This window comes from Podarcis vaucheri (genome assembly GCF_965113315.1).
Source record: "Podarcis vaucheri genome assembly, chromosome: 6".
Classification (NCBI taxonomy): domain Eukaryota; kingdom Metazoa; phylum Chordata; class Lepidosauria; order Squamata; family Lacertidae; genus Podarcis; species Podarcis vaucheri.
Window position 1 is genome coordinate 30,508,405 of NC_138764.1, and position 20,540 is coordinate 30,528,944.

The 20,540-nt window shown below is 40.9% G+C and overlaps 1 protein-coding gene across 5 annotated transcripts in view; it reads left to right on the plus strand.

Annotated features, from left to right (window-relative positions):
- The window catches only part of SLC44A3 (solute carrier family 44 member 3), an 84,730-nt gene that overhangs the window by 45,445 nt on the left and 18,745 nt on the right, over positions 1 to 20,540 (plus strand). For all 5 annotated transcript variants that reach the window (XM_082227861.1, XM_082227860.1, XM_082227858.1 and 2 more), the window contains 8 exons: positions 2,535 to 2,677; positions 3,837 to 3,973; positions 8,346 to 8,439; positions 8,943 to 9,112; positions 10,716 to 10,805; positions 11,478 to 11,602; positions 13,014 to 13,200; positions 16,970 to 17,135. In XM_082227861.1, coding sequence (XP_082083987.1) covers positions 2,535 to 2,677; positions 3,837 to 3,973; positions 8,346 to 8,439; positions 8,943 to 9,112; positions 10,716 to 10,805; positions 11,478 to 11,602; positions 13,014 to 13,200; positions 16,970 to 17,135 — 1,112 coding nt within the window. The remainder of the gene's footprint in view (positions 1 to 2,534; positions 2,678 to 3,836; positions 3,974 to 8,345; positions 8,440 to 8,942; positions 9,113 to 10,715; positions 10,806 to 11,477; positions 11,603 to 13,013; positions 13,201 to 16,969; positions 17,136 to 20,540) is intronic.

A 20,540-nucleotide genomic window follows, 5' to 3' on the forward strand; every position in this document is an offset into this window, starting at 1 on the left:
GATGACTGCCAGTGGTTCTGAGATCACATCTGCCAGTTCTTTTAATACTCTTGGATGCAGTTCATCTGGCCCTGGAGACTTGAATACATCTAAACTAGCCAAATATTCTTGTACTATCTCCTTAGTTATTCTGGGCTGTGTTTCCTTTGCTGAATCATTTGCTCCAAATTCTTCAGGTCGGGCATTGTTTTCTTTATCGGAGAAGACTGAGGCAAAGAAGGCATTGAGTAGTTCAGCCCTTTCTGTGTCCCCTGTTTGCATTTCACCATCTTCTCCTCTGAGTGACCCCATTGTTTCTTTGTTCTTCCTTTTGCTACGAACATACCCATAAAAGCCTTTTTTGTTGCTTTTAACCTCTCTAGCAAGCCTGAGTTCATTCTGTGCTTTAGCTTTTCTGACTTTGTGTCTACACGTGCTGGCTATTTGTTTGAATTCCTCTTTGGTGGTTTCCCCCCTTTTCCATTTTTTGTACACATCCTTTTTTAATCTTAATTCAGTTAAAAGTTCTTTAGATAGCCACCCTGGCTTCTTTAGGCACCTTCCATGTTTCCGTCTCATTGGTATTGCCTGACGTTGTGCTTTTAGTATCTCCCTCTTAACAAACTCCCAGCCATCATGAACTCCCTTTCCTTTTAGTATTGTTGTCCATGGGATCTCACCCAGCACTTCCCTAAGTTTTATGAAGTCGGCTTTCTTAAAGTCAAGAAATTGAGTCCTAGTATGCTTGGCTACTCCTTTCCGCTGTATAGTAAACTTCAGAAGAGCATGATCACTCGCGCCTAATGATCCTTCCACTTCTACCCCACTAACCAGGTCATCAACATTGGTTAGGACCAGATCTAAAATGGCTGTTCCTCTTGTTGCTTCTCCCACTTTCTGGACAATGAAGTTGTCTGCAAGGCCAGTGAGGAATCTGTTTGACCTTATGCTCTTGGCTGAGTTTGACGTCCAACAAATATCTGGGTAATTGAAGTCCCCCATTACTACTATCTCCCTTCCTTTTGCATGCTTGGCCATCTGTTCCAGGAAGGCATCATCTATGTCCTCCGTTTGGCTTGGGGATCTATAGTAAACTCCCACAATGAGGTCTCTGTTATTCTTCTCTCCCTTAATTTTGACCCAAATGCTCTCACTTTGGCTTTGAGGATCTAAATCTTGGATCTCTTCACAGGTATACACATCCCTGACATATAACGCCACTCCTCCTCCTTTCTTGTCTGGTCTGTTTCTCTGAAATAGATTGTATCCCCCATTATTACATTCCAATCGTGGGACTTATCCCACCAGGTTTCAGTGATGCCTATTATGTCATATTTAGTTTGCTGTACCAAGAGCTCAAGCTCATCTTGTTTATTTCCCATGCTTTGCGCATTAGTGTACAGACATTGAAGTCCATTAATCATTCCCCCGTGTCTCTTATTTAAGGATTTTTTCCTCCCACCACTAGGTCCGCGTGCTGTTTGCTCCATTTGGTCTATGACATTTGGATGATCATCTTCATTAATTGATAGACTCCTACCTTCAGGAGCACTGTCTCCCTTCCCCACATTAGTCAGTTTAAAGCCCTCCTGATGAGGTTTCTGAGATTTTTTGCAAAAAACATTTCTCCCAACCGTTGTGAGTTGCAGCCCATCACTTGCCAGAAGTCCATCTTCAAGAACCTGCAGTCCGTGATCTAAGAATCCAAACCGTTCCTGTTTACACCATTTGCGAAGCCAGCTGTTCACTTCCACTATTTTCCCCTCTCTCCCTGGGCCACGTCGTTCAACTGGGAGGACAGATGAGATGACAATTTGTGCATTTAGTTGCTTCAATTTCCTGCCGAGAGCCTCGTAGTCTCTTTTGATCTTCTGGAGGCTATTGCTTGCAGTGTCGTTGGTTCCCACATGAACCAAGAGGAAGGGGTATTTGTCAGTGGGTTTTATGATTCCTTGCAGTCGTTCAGTTACATCTTGGATCTTAGCCCCGGGGAGACAGCACACTTCCCGAGACATCTTGTCAGGCCCACAGATCACTGCTTCTGTTCCCCTCAGTAGGGAATCCCCTATCACCACTACACGCCTCCTCTTGGGTTTGGTCGGGGTTCTTCCGTGAGCTGTCCGTTCCAAGGTCGCCTGCACATTCCCTGAGGACTGACTTTGCTGCTCGTCTTCATATACCTGATCGACTGTAATGAGGGAGAGATCCTCAAATGGAGTCTGCTCTTCGTCTTCCATGCTAGGGGAGAGGACCTCAAAGCGATTGTGTATTTCTAAGCAATCAGAGTGAACCCTGGGCCTCCTACTTCTTTGAGTCACGTTTCTCCATTCCCATGTTGAGCTCATGGGAATAAGTGCTAAGATGTGTCCTAGAGGATTTCCCCAGGGAACCACTGTTATTATTTATGCAAAGCTCAGGCTCAGTTCTGTGTGAGTTAACCTCCTTGCTGTTGTGGAAAGAAGGAGTTCTTGGCGGATAACAGTGATTCTTATGGAGAAAAGAGGCCTGCTTTGGATTCCATAACAGTGTGACAGGTTTCATATGCATTCTCATAGATGTTTATAACCGGCTACGCTATAACAGCTGGAGCTGCAGAAAGACTTGTGTTTGGATATGACAGCTATGGAAACATATGTGGTCGGAAGAACACTCCTGTGGTCGGTGCACCATTGTCGGGACAAGATATGACAGATAAAAAGTGAGCATGTTCTTATTTCAAAAGGCAGCAGTGTTATCAAAAGCTATAGCAAATAAAATCAGGCCTTTAGCTGATTAACATTCTATTTCCTTTTAAATGTGTTTGTTTTCGTTCTTGATTTTTATTATGTATTTTGTGTTCTCGTTTCATATTTTTATATTGTGATCTTATGCCTTGTGATCTTTGGATGAAGGGCAGTATAAAAACTGAATAAATAGTAGTAATAATAATGATAATAGTAAAATGTAATCAGTCAGGAATACATAAACGATGCCTAAAGTAATACCCTAATTGTAAATCCCAATATATTGACTTCAATAAGGTTGAGATATCCTATATATTTTAGCTGTTTACAAATTTGTTAATTATTTACATCCTGCTTTTCGCCATGTAGGTCTCAAGAGTGGCTTACAGCAATAAAAGATGCAATATATGACATTTAAAACAAAAATGAAACCTCCGAAATGTAGAACCTCAATAATTTTAAAATCTCAAATTATATTTTTAAAAAAGGATTCCTCGCTCCCAAATCACTGAAATCCCCTAGGACAAATATTGGGAACCTGAAGCCTAGAGACCGAACGTGGTCTTCCAAGTACTTCTGTCTTGGCCTTTGACCTCTCTAAGAAAGACATGCCCTTATTCAAGCCTCAGCAGGACACAACACTCATCCACACTGCCCCAGAGCTACCAGAGTGCTTTTGTCTTGTTGAAATATGTCATTGAACTATGATAACACCTATTGCTTGCCTGGATGGAGGGATGTTTGTGGCTTTTGTGTGGCTGTGCCCACAGTTGCCTCTGGCCATGCCCATGACTGACATGTCGCTCCCAAATGAGAGAGAACATGTTCCCTCGGCTCAAAAAGGCTGTTCTAGGGTGTAAATATTACTCCCTACTGGATCAGCAGTAGACTTAACCGTATATTTTTACTGCAATAAAACTGTATTGTGTTCAGGGAAAAAATATTTATTTCTATTTCGTAAAATTTATATGCCGTTTGATTGTTTTAAAAAACCCCTCAAAATAGTTTACAAAACAATCACTTTTATGTGTTTCTAAATTTAAAAATTGTTTTGTATAGGAAAAACAGGTTGTTGGAGAGGCAAGGTGAAAATTTAGTTGTTTGTTAATGCGAAGTTTTCTTGTTCTCTCCTAGATTTGTTTTCTTTTTGAATTCATGTGATTTGGAAATAAAAAATCTCAAAATTAATTCAACTGCATTGTGTGTATCGAGTTGTCCGCAGGAGCAGCTTTCTTCCTTGGAAGAAATTCAATTTTTTGCAAAGAATAACGGTATGTGGTAAAGTTCTTTATAGTCTTTCTTTCTTTCGTAATAACCTAATCAGTTAAAAAATTAAGATTTGACTTGACTTGACTTGACGTACATATGAAAGGGTCAATATTAAATAGTCATGCGGTTGAAATACATATTTGCCATCAGCTTAATTATACTTGTGTAGTCATGTTTTAAAGTTGCAATCATATACATGCTTACATAGGAGAAAGTCCTATTTAACTGAATGGGGTTTACTTTAAAGTAGATATGTGTAGAATTGCACTGTTAATTTGTTCAACCACTTTAGACTAGTGCACACTTACTTTTTGGTAACTAACTTCTCCCCTTTCCCAACGTATATACCACTGGAAAAAAGAGCATTCCACTTCTATATAAATGCTAAAAACAATAGCACACTACAGATTCAAAAAGGCAAACACATATTTAAAATAACAAAAAGTACAATGGCCAAGCTCCAAGAAGCTACTTTAGACGCACCAAAGGCTTAAGGTTGTCAAATGGAATTTTCTTACTCATTTCCCTGGAACGACAATCCCCTGTATGCAATTGCACTGTCTGCTTTCAAAACTCCTCTCAGTTTCAAAAGCAATCTGGAGAAGAAACATGTGCAAAGGTCTGTTTGGCATGCGGAACTACATGCTTAGGTTTGGGGGGGGGTTGTATTTTGTCACACCATTATTATTATTATTATTACTACCCACCCTTTACCATAAGGTCTCAAGACTAGTCACAGCAATTAAAAAAGGTGCATTAAAAACATTTAAAAACAAATTACAGTCACAAGAATAGGGTAGGTCTTAAAAATATATATGTCAACTGCCAAAGGCCAAGGGAAAGAGATGAATCTTTGGCATTTGATGAAAACAATGCAATAAAGATGTTGGACACAGCTCTTTGGGGAGGAAATTCCTCAGTGTAGAGCTGCCACAGAGAATGCTCTCTCCCAGGCCACCCGCTCATCACACTTATGAGCGTGGTGGAACTATCAGGATGGCCCCTGAACCTGGCTGAAGGGGTTTTTTTTAACTGCATCGTTATTCTGTTAACTAGAAATACCAGGAATTTGAACGGGGAACCTTCTGCATGCAAAGCATTTGCTCCAGCACTGAACTATAGTCTGCCCTTTATCTCTAATGCATCCCTCTCCAAATGTCCTTTGGTTGTGCTGTGGTTATTTCTCCTTTGTCCTCTTTAAAGAGCAGCAATTCCCCGTTTGTTTGTACTACTTTATCCCATTTATATGACTTGTATCTTTGTGCCTATGATATTCCCCAGCCTCTACAGTATTTCCCTGAATAAATGTTGAATAATAGCACTTGTTGTAATAGTAGTAGCACCAACAGCAGTGGAAACCTTCAGTTTTTAGATAATATTCCTCCCAAGTTTTGTATGTACCTTAGGACTATATAGTGATATTTATTTATAGACTTATATAAACAGTTTAAAAATACTCCCAGGGCTAATAACAAAAAAAATAGTTAACTGGATACAAAATACAATACATAAACATTAAACAGAAAAACAGTCAAAGCAGCAGAAGCTTTAACAGCCATTAAAACCATCAGCTAAAACTACTGAGATAATATGCTTGAAAGCCTGGGCATGTACAAAGGACTTCACCTGGTGCTAAAAATGCACCAGGTTTCTTGTCAGGTGATGTGCAGAACGTGCCATCTCTATGAGGAAAACTCTTCACTTTGAGGGTGTCACAACTGAAAAGGCCCCCTCTTTAACCATTGCACTCCTAACTTCGAAAGGTAGAGGGATTTGAAGGAGAGACTTTGAAGATGCTACTATTGTTTGGGGATGTTATTGTGTGATTGGAGTAGGTGGTTCTTTAGACACCTGAGTCCCAGGCTACTTAGGAATTTAAAGATAAGCACCAGCACTTTGAATTTTGCCCAGAAATTGACCAGCATCCAGTGCAGTTGGCTAAATTGATCTCATTATGCCTGATTATTTTATATTAAAGCAAATACAAAGAAAGAAGGGGTGCAAAACCATTTTCAATATTTTCCCTTCTGCATTTTTTCTACTCTCCTACATTGGTTCAAATTGTCAGGAAGCCTGATTTTAGTATTTTGGCAATTCTGAATACTGATAAGATAGAATCCAGGCATTCTTTGCATGACAGTTTTGTAATAACGCAGCATTTTTGCCAGCAAAGGGATTGAAGATAACTCAATTCTTCCCCTTTTTTTGTTTTGTTTTTGGGGTTTTTAATGAAGTTAAACAACTAGTGTTTTTGGTCTCATTCTAATAATTTTAGTCCAGTTCTTAAAAAAACACAGAGTCTTAGTAAGCTAAAATAATGTTAGCACTCACATTTTTGTAATGAATATATTTCATTAGAAGGGACGTGGGTGGCGCTGTGGGTTAAACCACAGAGCCTAGGACTTGCTGATTAGAAGGTCGGCAGTTCGAATCCCCGCGACGGGGTAAGCACCTGTTGTTCGGTCCCTGCTCCTGCCAACCTAGCACTTCAGAAGCATGTCAAAGTGCAAGTAAATAAATAGGTACCGCTCTGGCGGGAAGGTAAATGGCGTTTCCATGCGCTGCTCTGGTTCGCCAGAAGCGGCTTAGTCATTCTGGCCACTTGACCCAGAAGCTGTACGCCAGCTCCCTTGGCCAATAAAGCGAGATGAGCGCCGCAACCCCAGAGTCGGTCACGACTGGATCTAATGGTCAGGGGTCCCTTTACCTTTTTATATTGCATTAGTAGCAATTTACAGTAGATCCAAATTTAAAATGTTCCAGTTTACCTAAGAAATGCTGCAACATTCCCTGCTGAGGCTCATAACCCATGTACAAATAGTAGTGGTCATGGTGCAATCATATATAGGACATGCTTGATTTTTAAAACCTGGCTGCAAAGCATTTCACATATTTTAATTCTCATGTTTACATTTTCTGTGTCTGATGTACAGTGATACCTTGGGTTACATACGCTTCAGGTTACATACGCTTCAGTTTACAGATGCTTCAGGTTACAGACTCTGCTAACCCAGAAATATTACCTCAGGTTAAGAACTTTGCTACAGGATGAGAACAGAAATCATGCAGCTGCGGTGCAGCAGCAGCAGGAGGCCCCATTAGCTTAAGTGGTGCTTCAGGTTAAGAACAGTTTCAGGTTAATAACAGACCACCAGAATGAATTAAGTTCTTAACCCGAGGTACCACTGTACTTTGACAGATTTTAAGCTCAAAACAAATTATTCTACATTATTGTAGCACAATGGGGTCGCCTTCTCTTCTTCTCTAGAGGGTTGGGGAAACTCCCAGAATAGATTTAGGGGTGCATGGAGGGAGGAGTGGGGTAAATGTTTCATTATGCAAGGAGAAATCATTGCACTGATGGAATGTTCACCTAAGCGCTATGTTGAATACAACCCAGCATGATTCTCAAAGTACCTTTGTATGGATCTTAAAGTTTTGAATAAGAAATTGAGGGGCGGAAAGGTGCCTAATATATGGCTTCATAATGTCTTGATTACTTTCATGGATCTGAGTATATCCATCCTGCAAACTTTAAATGTGTGGTTGACTAGATACATGTTTTAGAATGTGATAGTAGAAGTAACTCTTAGAAATAAATCTATTATATTAACAGAATACATTTAGAATGATGAAATAAATTGTTTGTTAGGTCTCACAAAACATTCCAGAGGTGACTTACATATAGCAAATATGTATTTAACTGGTGTTTACCCCAAGAATCTCCTGATCAGACTGCCGCTGTGTGCTCTATCTGGGACTACTGTTGAAGATTGCTCAAAAGCTGCAGCTGATGCCAAACTCACCTGCTAGATTGATTTTGGGTGTTAGCCACAAGAAGCATATAACACTAATTGCCTGTGAGATCCATCATTTCACAGCTTGTTTCAAGGCTAAATTCAAAGTACTACAGCCCACCTTTAAAATCCTTTAGAGTTTGGGTCCAAGATGCTTAACATAGCATCCCCTCCCATATTTATTTGATTGTGATTAACAATCCAACACATTTAGGTTAGTGGAGAAAGCTTTTTTGGTAGTGGCCCTGCATTATACAACCAATTGCTTACTGGAATTTGTGAGATTCAGATCCTTGGCCTTTGTAAGTAGGCTTTAAAGACCTATTTAATCAGACAAACTTTTAGTAACATGCCTATTTTGCTTTAGTGGTTGCTGTTTTCTTCTACTAATTGTTTCTTTAATTTTTTTATTGTATCTTAGTTTCATTGTAAAGTTCTTGCTTTGTTATACTGTGTTTTGGAGTGGAAGGTGGACTATAAATTTTCTAAATAAATAAAGCTAAGTTGCGTTCACATCCTTTCTAGTTTCTTTAAATGATAACCAGAATGTATTTTTATGTGGGTTTGTTCTCTGTAGGTTCTTGCCTCTGTGTTTACAATTTGAATGTTACCGGTTGTACATATAGTTTCAAAACTGCTGAGCTTTGTCCTGCCTTACCAGTTCCGCCAAGGTAAGGAATAACATGAATAATATTTTGCCTAAATGCTAGTTTTTCATTCAAAGCAATCAACTACTTGTTTATTAATTTTTGAGTTTCAAATCTTGGGGGGAAGATACTGCAATTTGAATATTGTTTCTAATTACTGCCTGCTTCTTTACTCAGTAATTCACTCAAAGTAAAGAGGTGCACTCAGACAGCATAGGACTCTAGCCCCAGTCACCTTAGTCTTTTGTGGAGAAGGGTTTTTCCTATTCTCTCCCCATATAGATAATTATATCTCATTAATCAATTTAATAAAGAAATAAGAAATTTAGAAGATACTCCGGATCTAAATGTCCCCAAGTAGTCTAATCCACGCATGCAGAAACCTCTATAATGCCAGTTTTCTCTGGCAATGTATTGCTGTTTATATTGTAGGTTCAGTGAGAGCATGGTTCCCCTTCCTCCCTAAATTTAACACTGTGTTTGAAATGCTAAGCCCAATGTCTTGTCTGTCTGTTTTAACCTTCTAGTGTGTCTTTCCCATTATTTAATCGATGTGTTCCACGAAATGCTAAGTGCTATTCCCAGTTTGCTTCTGTACTGATAAATGTGGTTAATGAAGTGGATATTTTTCATCGGATTCTGGGTGGGATTATGGCAGGAAGAGATACAGTCATAGGATTGTGCTTCCTTGCACTAGGTAAGCGAATAGCTTTATTTTATATATATATCATATCATTGCCGCATTTCATTTAAGAAGTGAACTGCATTTATTATAATTGTAGTTGAAGTTGCGGAGTCTTATTTAGTATATTGCACTATATTGTATGTCATTGTTGGTCAGGTAAGAGTTAATTGCAATAAGAGGTGCAATTTCCTGAAGACCTCTGAGGAAGAATATTCTCTAATATTGGGTTTAGTTATAGAATCCAGTGATGTCTGCCTGATTAAGCAACAGATCTCCACTTGTGCACTAGGACTTCCCCTTCCTATCCTACACACTAGGCTCTTGCATGTCCATCAAATCTAATCTAGCTGTTCCCCAACCTTCTGGAGCAGATGTTGGGGAGGTAGAAGGGTTGCAAAGTAGAGGAGAGGAAGGAGTTGTGCCCTTGCACACCTAGAAATCTGCGTGAACAACATGGATGTAACCCTCCGTCTTGTGTGGAATTAATATGACTCAGTGGATTGCAGGAGGCATTTGAGTTTTTATTTTAAATGATTACAGTGGTACCTCGGGTTACATACGCTTCAGGTTACAGACTCTGCTAACCCAGAAATATTACCTCGGGTTAAGAACTTTGCTTCAGGAGGAGAACAGAAATCGTGCAGTGGCTGCGCAGCAGCAGCAGGAGGCCCCATTAGCTAAAGTGGTGCTTCAGGTTAAGAACAGACCTCCAGAACGAATTAAGTTCTTAACCCAAGGTACCACTGTATTGAAATACAGAAAAGACATAGAGTTGCTCTCCTAAAGCAGTCCTTTCAGAATTTACTCTTTATTGCTCTTTTAGAATTTGGCAGTTGCTATTTTGCTAATGTCAATAAATTCAATATACATTATTAATCCTTCGTACTTACAACCCTCTGGTACTATTGAGAGCGATTAATAAAGAAGATGTGGGAATTATAGAGGACAGTATTTTGCTTAATATCGAAAAAGCATTAAACAGACTGCCTCAATAGGAATGAGCAGCTTGTGAAGAACAGAAGGTTGATTGTGGATTTCTAGTACGATCAACCAAGAATGAATGTTGCACATAGTAATGTGACACTGATTTGGATAGGGCATTGAAGCAGCCAGAATGCCAATTGTGTATGGCATCAACAAACATAGAAAGCAGGGTTACAAGAGCTGTCAAAATTATTAAAATCAAAGGCTGCAATCATGCACACAGTAAGGCTGCTTAAATTCATATGGGTTTATTGGTAGTTTCGCAGTGATATCGGCAGGAGCGCTGTGAAAATCTCTAGTCACATCTAAAATTCCCATGTAAACCATTTAGGCTGCAATCCTGTACAAACAACTCCCCATTTGCACTTGGGTTGTGTTCTGTGTCATTCCGTGTGTAAGCCTGTTCCACTTCCCCTTCCTGCCCCATTCCAGGGCCCAAAACAGCATGTGTGCTGGTGGTCATGCGTCAGTTTGGACATGCGCAAAATGGTCACTGCCTGTACATACCTAACTGGTTTAAGGCTGGTTAAACCCAGTGGGGCTTGCTTCTGAGTACAAATGCATAGGATTGTGTTAGTAGTCAGCTTGATTAACAAGTCAACTATAGTAACTTTTTTCTCTCCACTTGCAGCATTCTCTATAATAATCATGTTAGCCTTCAGATTCATCAGCGTGCTTGTGATCCATATTTTTCTTACACTACTTATATTTGGATTATTATGTGAGTATTGATCCTTTGAGTATATATTTTCATATTTTTGTGTGCATCTATATCTGCTAGGATTCAAATTACCGCGTGCAGTTTCACATGTATGGGGAGGGCTCTTAATTTCCCTCCTTAAATGCCTCCTCTTCAAAAGTGCCCTCAAATTTCAGGGACCTTCGAGAACAGTGTTTCCCAATTGGTTGTCTGTGGTAAAGGTAAAGGACCCCTGACAGTTAAATCCAGTCACGGACAACTCTGGGGTTGCGGCGCTCATCTCGCTTTATTGGCCGAGGGAGCCATCGTACAGCTTCCGGGTCATGTGGCCAGCATGACTAAGCCGCTTCTGGCGAAACCAGAGCAGCACACGGAAATGCCGTTTACCTTCCCGCCAGAGCGGTATCTATTTATTTACTTGCACTTTGACGTGCTTCCATGGTACATACCCGTTAACCATCCAGGACATTCTGTTACATAACTTTGAATCAGCAAGAGTTTAAAATCAAAGGCCCATACATCAACACTACTTTATTTCAAGCTTGCGAGTATAATTATATATTTTTAAGCCCACCATTTGATGCCAGTCTGATTTTTCAGTTTCATGGGCGCTGCAGATAAGGCAAGTATACCTAGGTAGTTTGTGTCTTTCAGATGAAATAAATAATGCCTGTATTGCTGTATTTGTTCCAGTTGTTTCAGGAATCATGTGGTGGCTGTATTATAATTACACCAATGAGCCCAGCATAGAATTGGAAACAGAAAAGGAAAACATGAAATTATTGTTTGGATTTGCTATTTTATCTGCAATCATTACGGTAAGACACTTATCACATAGTCATTAGCATTTTGTGGGAAATTTGTTAGCATGGGATAAGGTGGGGCTGCCTCAGATGTATATGATAAACTGGAATGCTACAGGTAATTTGACATTTTTGTTTGCAAAAAGCACCTCATGTCTCCATCTGCACTGTTGCAGGTCTCTGGTAGGCAGAAATCAACAACTTCATTGGCCTGCACAAACCACTAGAGCAGGCATAGGCAAACTCGGCCCTCCAGATGTTTTGGGACTACAACTCCCATCATCCCTGACCACTGGTCCTGTGGTCCTTAGCTAGGGATGATGGGAGCTGGAGGGCCGAGTTTGCCTATGCCTGCACTAGAGATCCCTGAAAAACTTTATTCTCTAACCGCCACTTGAACAGTGAAGGCTGGGAGTAGTGGGCCGCACATGCTTATGTATGCATTCTTACATTTCACACCTGCAGACTTGTAGAGGCACACAGCCCCCTTCCCCAGCTGATCTATGCAGATCAGGCAAGGATGGTGGTTATCATTCTCTCTCCACACACCAAATGATCCATCTGATGATTGGAGGTGTGATTTGCATTCCCATCAGTGTGCTTGGCTGCCTACCCCAGTGCTAGGACTACTTTATTTTTTTCCACTTTTTGCTGCTGGTCAGTCAATGGGGCCAGAAAAAAATGCTTGGCAGAAATAAGTAATTATTTCAATGGGACCTGCACGCAACTAGCTTGTTCTAGACTCAACTCAGCCATATTATATGGCTTAGTGTTGAATGTGAAATGACCCATGCCACAATTAATGGAGCCATTTGCAAATTCTAGTTTATGATTTTCAGAATTCAGTAGTTTGGTATGATTATATATTGTTGATAGTAGAATTAAATATCACCATTTGCTATGCTTCTATACATGTTTTGTTGTAGTAGAGAGGAAAAAGTATAGAGCTGCTGCATAGATGGATTGTAGCACTGTGTATTAGGCATCTGTGAGACATCTTCAAATTAGATCATTGTGGATTTGGGGGTCTCAAGAGCCTGTAAAAACATGTGAGAATCTCACACGCTGGCATACCCTGTTGCTGGCACAAGGTGGCATGCTAGGAGAAGAAGCTTGTTCTGTTGTTTCGAGTGTACCTTTGCAAAACTTTTTTTTTGCAGTACACTGTTAAAAGCTGAACCTTTAGCTGCACAATAAACAGTTCTGCAACAAGGTGCAATTTTGTGTTCCAGTAGTATTATTTTTTACCCATAGACAGGACTCTTTTATTTTATATCTCTGCTTCTGCTAGGGTTGTTTTGTAGGAACTAGAAAAAAGTTCCTGAACCAAGATTGAATGACCTTAAAATCTTAATACTTCTCCATCCCAAATGTTGTTAATTTGTTAACTGAAACATTTTAACGTATTATTTTTCCTTTTTTGTAGGTTATTCTCATTCTCCTGATACTGATATTAAGGAAGAGAATTCACCAAACTATACAGCTCTTTCGTGTTGCCAATAAAATTATTGGCAACGTCCCTTCTTTGTTCTGCCAGCCTCTTTGGACTTTTACAATACTTCTTTTCTTCTGGGTGTACTGGGTGGCTGTGTTACTTAGCTTAGGCACTGCAGGTTAGTAGACTTTTTTTCTGTGATACTAGGCTATATTGATTATTTTCTGTTAAATATGCACTTTTTGATGGTGAAATATACACACGAATGTAAATGTATAAGTGTGTTTTTAATTTTTTTGTATTTCAACCATAGTTTCTGATAAGTGAAAGGTAAGTCGTCTGGCACATTACTGAGGATATAGAATCCAATCACATTAGATCCTAAAAATAATATTTGGTTTGTGTTGACTTTGTAAAACAGCCTTGTTTTCTGCTACAAATGCTGTACCTGCTTGGCTCTGTTTTAAGAATGTATGTTGGATATAGTTGCCACAAAGGTGCTGATGTGTATCATACAACCATTTTAGGTGTCAACTAGAATTTATCCAACTCTTCTTAAAGCATGTTCTGGGCCATGTGGTTTTATTTCCTGTTTTGATTTGCTGCTCTTGGCACCATTATAAAGGTCAGCATTTCTTGGCAAAACTGTCTTTAGTTTCTCTTAGACACATTTTAAGGAGGCTTGGGTAGTTGTGACCTCAAGTTAGAAAGGCAAAGTTGATAAATCCATGTTGTAGCTTATTGTTGAAACAGCACAGTACAATAAATGTACAGTGGTTTGATTTAATGCACCGCACCTGCTAAAGAAATATTTTGCTTCTGCTGTAGAAAAAATGTGGAGAGAATAAAATGTGTTCAGATGGCACGTAAAGTAACGAGGAAGATTACAGCACAATAGCCTGATTTGCATCTTGCAGCAAGTCAAGCTATGGCTTACTGGGACCACACAAACATGAAAGCTTCTAGAAGGGGAACTTGCAGCCACTTCATTCCTTACATATATTTATTGTTCACTGGCCATGCTGAGCTAAACTCAAGGTTTGGTTTAGCATGTCATCCGAACCTGGGCTTCTGTGTCAGTTCTTTCCTCGCTTTCCCTGAGGTCTGCCCAAGGTTGTGGGAGTAAGGCTGACTTACTGGGACCTGCAAATGAGGCCAATATAAGTGTCAAATCGGATAGGCAAGATGCTAGAGGCATCATTTCCCTTTCTGTAGAGTGTCGAAAAGGGTGCCCATTGTTCTAGCTGTCAGCTTGTATCTGTTAATATCTATACAATTTTAACACGCAAGCTACAATCTGCTTTGTAGAAGTAAAAACAAGAAAGAGTCCTGTGGCACCTTCAAGACTGACCAAATTATTATGCCACCTTATTGTGTCTGCTGCAAAAGACTAACATGGCTGCCACTCTGGAAAGTATGTACAAGTAGTTGCCAAAAGATCAACTTTTGTTTTCCTACACCTTTAAGTGACAAGCGAGCAGTTATCAGATTTAATCCAGCCCTGTTCAGGCTGTTGCAGTGCAAAACATTAGCTTGATGTAATTGTTGCAAAACTAATTCAGTTGACATCTATGTATTTTAAAAGTCTGCACATAGAACAGCATTCCTGGACAAGGTCACAGAGTCAAGTCTCAGAATTGCTCCTCACTCAGCAAATATTTCCATTAAGTACTCATTGTGCTGTATCAGGTGTCAATAAATTCCACTACTCCATCTGCAAACATGCTTTGGCATGAGATAGTGTTAAATTGCTGGTATATCCCTGCCCATTAATGTTAAGTGTTGCAATTGTGTCACATTCCAAAATGAGTCCACTTTCCTGCCTAGAACTGCCTGCCCTTTACCAGAAAATTTCTTCACCCTGCTTTTCTAGTCCAGATGACCACTTTCAGGCTTCCTTGAAGAGTGGAAGGCCTTAAATAAAATAAATGTTGGCACAACCTTCTACTTATAAAGAGTCCTGACAGGTTTGAACAGCATTGTAACGTTGAATTCCAGGCCTATCATTTCCATGCAATAAACTAAATCATTAGCAAATATTTACAGAAGGCTATCAAAAGTACAGCATTCTAAGTGGAATGCAAGTCGTGCTGTGACAAACATTCCATCTGCGCAAGCATTTCACCTTGCCAGAAGGAATGATCCCACAGTTCTCTCCTGCATACTGTTCTGAGGATTCTCCTGACCACTCTCCCAAGCCAATTCCAGGGAACAAACGGGATGTGGGGAGGAAGAGGGGAGCCCTGTTGCACAAGCAAAAGTCTTTGTACAGGGTTTCTTCTGATGGGGGTTGCTGGGTGAATCCCACTCTCTGCACATTGTGGTTTGAAACTATTGTTTGCAAATATGTGCTAATAAGAAAACGTTCTGGAGAATACAGTGGTGCCTCGCAAGACGAAATTAATTCGTTCCGCAAGTTTATTCTTCTTGCGAGTTTTTCGTCTTGCGATGCACGGTTTCCCATAGGAATGCATTGAAAATCAATTAATGCGTTCCTAGGGAAACCGCCTTCAGACCAGGTCCGGGGACAGTCTGTCCCCCGACCTCTTCTGAAGGCTGGGGGGGGGACAAGGGCTTTTCTTCCCACCCCCAGCATTTTAAAAAACCCCGGGACAGCGGAGGACTTCTCCGCTGTCTGGGGCGATCTTAAAATGCAGGCGGGCGGCATTTTAAAATCGCCTGGGACAGCGGAGGACTTCTCCGCTGTCCGGGGCGATGTAAAAGCCCCTGGGAAGGCAGGCAGGAGGGACAAAGACTGCTTCACAGGAGAGGCGCTGCGCAGAGAGGGAGAAGGCGCAGCGCCCTTCAGCGAAGCTGGAGAAGGAACAGTAGGAGTCCCTTCTGTTCCTCCTCCGGCTTCGCTTGATATGCGCGTTGCTCAAGGGGCGCTGCGCCTTCTCTCTCTGCGCAGCGCCTCTCCTTCACAGGAGAGGCGCTGTGCAGAGAGGGAGAGGGCGCAGCGCACCTTCAGCGAAGCTGAAGGAACAGAAGGAGACCTTTCTGTTCCTCCTCGGGCTTCGCTGGACAGGCGCGTCGCTGCGAAGTGGGAGGAGGAACAGGAGGAGACCCTTCTGTTCCTCCTCCGGCTTCGCATGACAGGCGCGTTGCTCAAGGGGCGCTGCGCCTTCTCTCTCTCTCTCTGCGCAGCGCCTCTGCTTCACAGGAGAGGCGCTGCGCAGAGAGGGAGAAGGCGCAGCGCCCTTCAGCGAAGCTGGAGAAGGAACAGAAGGAGACCCTTCTGTTCCTCCTTCGGCTTCCAGGACAGGCGCGTCGCTGCGATGCGGGAGGAGGAACAGAAGGAGTCCTGGAACTCTTCTGAAGGCCGGCGGGGGGCGAAAGTCTTTGCTCCCCCCCGCCTGCCTTCAAAAGCTGTCCGCAATAGTGGGAAGCTCTTCCCTGCTATCCCGGACTGCTTTTAAAATGCTGGCGGTGGGGAGCAAAGCCTTTCGGCCCCCGCCGGCCTTCCTGGACCTCTTCTGAAGGCCGGAGGGGGGGAAAGGCTTTGCTCCCCACCACCAGCATTTAAAAGAGGTCCCCGGAGATTTCCCTATGGGCTTTCGTCTTGCGAAGCAAGCCCATAGGGAAATTCGTCTTGCGAAGCGCCTTCGTCTTGCGGGTTTTCCGTCTTGCGAGGCATTCGTCTTGCGAGGTACCACTGTAATGTATTACTGATTCTTTAGCCCTCTTCAGGTGCTCCAATGTGGCAACAACAGCCTGAAGTCATCCATCTCCACTGCTCTCAGTTGGGCCAGTCCACCAGGGTTTATATATTTATAATTCTTAAAAACCCATTTAACAACAAATCAGCTGAATATTATATATATTAAAAAATCAATCATGGTTAGAATAGTTGAACTAAGGAAAAGTACATTAGATTAATGTCACCATTTCAAAAATAAATTGGTTTGTCGAGTCATTACATTTTTGTGTGTGTCTTGAATTTGCAGGCAATGCCCAGGTTGTTTCAAGAGGTCAAGTGGAATACAATATTCGGTTTGGCATTCGATACATGTGGTGGTACCACTTAGTTGGGCTGATCTGGACAAGTGAATTCATTCTAGCATGTCAGCAGATGACTGTGGCTGGGGCAGTGGCTTCTTACTTCTTCAACCGGTATGTGCGGCATTTATCTTCTTGCCAGGAGTTTTATTTCTTAGTCTTTATTTTCAATCTGTTGTGAAAGAAATTGTTTTCTTAAAAAGCCACGGATGGTTGGACTTTGAAAGCTAAGGCTACAGTCCTACACTCACTTATTTGCCTGGTAGTAAACTCAGAAATTACTCTGAGTAGATATGTATTGGAATGCAAAGTTGGTTATTCTGACATTGTTAGAGATGAACTGCAACAAGAGCCACTGTAGCTTAGTTAACAGACTGTAAACTACACACTTTTTATTTCAAATGTGAACTAGAAAGAACTGTGAACTAAGCAGTTCTTACTTCAAATGTCACTACGGTATGAACTTAGTGGCTGCATTTGAACGTAATGCACAACAATAGCTTAGTCCTATGTGAGTGATATTCGGGCTCATGCACTCTCCACTCATCTTCTCCAGTGTGTCTGTGGAGGAAATCACAAGTATTTGTTTCAGTTTTCATTTAACTGTAATCTTTCACTCTATGGTTAGTTTTATCTGTTGTTTGTCTTAACAAACCAGCTTCAAGCTATTGTTCACGATCTTGAATTGATTAGGTAAAATCATAGTTCAAACTAACTTTAGTTCCTGATTTGGGTGGCTTGACAAACAACAGTTAGTGGGAAACTGAAGCAGATTGTTTAAGCTACTGTTTAGTGTTCTGTCCAAACCAGGGTAGTATTTCATTTTAGACAGGCTACTATCTCTCATCCTTGGCGTGGAATAATGAAACTGAACTACTTTGCTGGCTTGTTGTAATGATTACTGAGATAATGTGTGTGAAACATGTTGAACTCTCTAAAGTGATACATAAATGCTTTGTAAGCGAACTGTGCACCACGGGTCTCTTAATCGTGTATCTATGAGAGTAACTGTGAGGGATAGGGCCATTGCTGTATGTTCTAGAAGTACCAAGGCAGCTTTAGCTTTAGCTTTAGCCAGTGGATGAGATCTAACATAACATTCACACAAGGAGTCAGAAAGCTGATGTTGTGCAAGCAGAAGCTCACAAGCTTAACTGTCATGTTGCACAACCCTTATTATTATTGTATATATTTCATAAGTGCAAGACACCTATTGGAATCAGCTGAACGAAGCTTCTACTAGCTGTTGTGTGAGCAGGCTGCCATAACTGGATACCCCATGCCTCCGGCAACAGTATTTGTTCTGTTTTATCTCAGAATGGACTGTCTAATAGCCGGAATTCAGTCATTCCAGAATAATTCATGTATTGGCAATCATTTGTAAGCTGATTTTCCATTTCTCTCTCCTTTTGTGAAGGTGTTAATCAACCTTCAAAACCTTCAAAATTTTTGCAATTTGTGTCATTCTATACAAATATTATCTTTAATGACCTCTTAACAAGAACTCTGTTACATTTTGACAAATAGTTTAGTTAAACCCTTTTTTATTTTCATGAAATTAGCAACTCATCCTCTATTACATTCATAAACTTTCATTTTCTACATGCCATACATAATACTGTTCTTCTTGCAAAGTGATATGTTCTCAGCTGTCTGAATTAATTTAGATCCCATATGAGGGTAGCTTGTGCAAGCAATTTTTCATACTTGAAAAACCTGTCTGGCTTCTGCAAGCTTGTCTCTATGTGTGAGGCTGATTTGTTGGGTTATGCCCATTGTCAGTTTCACTTTACATATGATTCATTCTTTAAATTTTGAATGTTCCCAAATGTTAGTGGTGTAATTGCTGCTTTTTTAAATACCCACTCATATAATGGAATGAGTGCTTATTTGAGGAATGTTGCCTTTGGGAAGAAAGAATGCTACTGGCATTGTCAGTTGTGAAGTAAGGTTGAGAATGGTAGGTGTTTTTAGAATGTTCATGGAGGTATTTGTATTCATAGTAGTTCTTCCAGCACGTTTTTCTCCTTAGGAAAATCACTGTGTGCTGATTTCAATAAGAATTTGTTTCAAAATATTACATTTGTCTCTCTACAACATATGTACTGGTCTTACATCATGCTGCTGATGACAGACTGGGCCACTAGGGGGCACAAGAGGCACATAGACTGAGCCAAGGCTCTGAATGCACCTCAGAGCCCATATGGGTCAACTCACAATATTTCTCAAACTTGGGTCTCTGGCTGGTTGTTGGACTACAACTCCCATCATCCCTGACCACTGGTCCTCCTAGCTAGGGATGATAGGAGTTGTAGTCCAGCTGGGGATTCAAGTTTGAGAAACACTGCCTCAGAGGATTCTCCCTCCATCCCTAGCACCAAGGGAAGATTTTTATTGCAGATGAGACAGAGGAAGAGAGAAAAAATAAACAAATAAAATTCTCCTACCCATGGTTTTTCCAAAAGGACAGAGTGTGAATTATTATGACCCTTTTGAGGGTTTTAGAAGCTAAGGAAGAAAGAACACACTGTGGTATTTTGGGAGAAAAACTGAGGCAGTGATAGGGAAGATTTTGTAGTCCATGTGCACCAGCGCACGGCACTGTCACTTGTAAACCATGATTTAGCAAACTAGGTCATATAGAAATGACTATTAAAAATAGTCATTTCTAACACTGTTGTTATATTATTCCATTCATCCATCCATCCAATTTGACCCCAGTTAATAGTACAGGTCAGGGTTGACTTAATTCATGCAAGCTAGAGATATTGATCTCACCAGCCCTTTCCCAAGGGTAACAAGCATGCCTTTTCTCCTCGCACTCTCCCCTTCTGATAAAGTGCACCACTGTGACCTTCAGAATGGCTTTGGCACACCTCTCAAAGCAAGAGCCATCAGATGAGGGTGTTTGTCTGCTCTACACCGTTTTCTCTTTTATAATGCTAGATGACGTATGTTAGCATTGAAATTCATGTATTTGCCAAGGAGAATGAGCCACCCTACAGTGTCAGTCCCTCTTCCTATGATTTGCTTTGCCAGCACATAGAGGTATTTAAACCAATGCAGCGGACTAATGCGTGTAGAAAGATGAAGCAAGAATGCTATCACACGCTTTTGGGCAGCAGTACGGCATGTCACAAGAGCTTTGTTTATCACATTGCGTGCAGAGCCTTTCCCTTTAGCTAGTAAGCATTTACAGGAAATAGAGCAGCCTTTACCTCAGCAAACCTGCTTCCTCACTACACAAAGCAATCTATTAGGCACTTTGCAGTCTCTCCATAAGCGGAATTAAAAGTGGGGAGGATGGGGAGTTGTTTCAGCTGGATTAGCTTTACAGGGGTCGTCCGTTTGACCTGAAACTGTACTTTGTTTTCTTTTATTTTAGATAGAAGATGCATTCTTTAGAGCTGTTCATAATTTAATAACAGAAATACAGCTTCCTCTACCACCTACTCTTCTATGATTTATGAAAGCAGAATTCAGTATTTTGAAATCTGCCTTTAAAAAGAACTTCATATT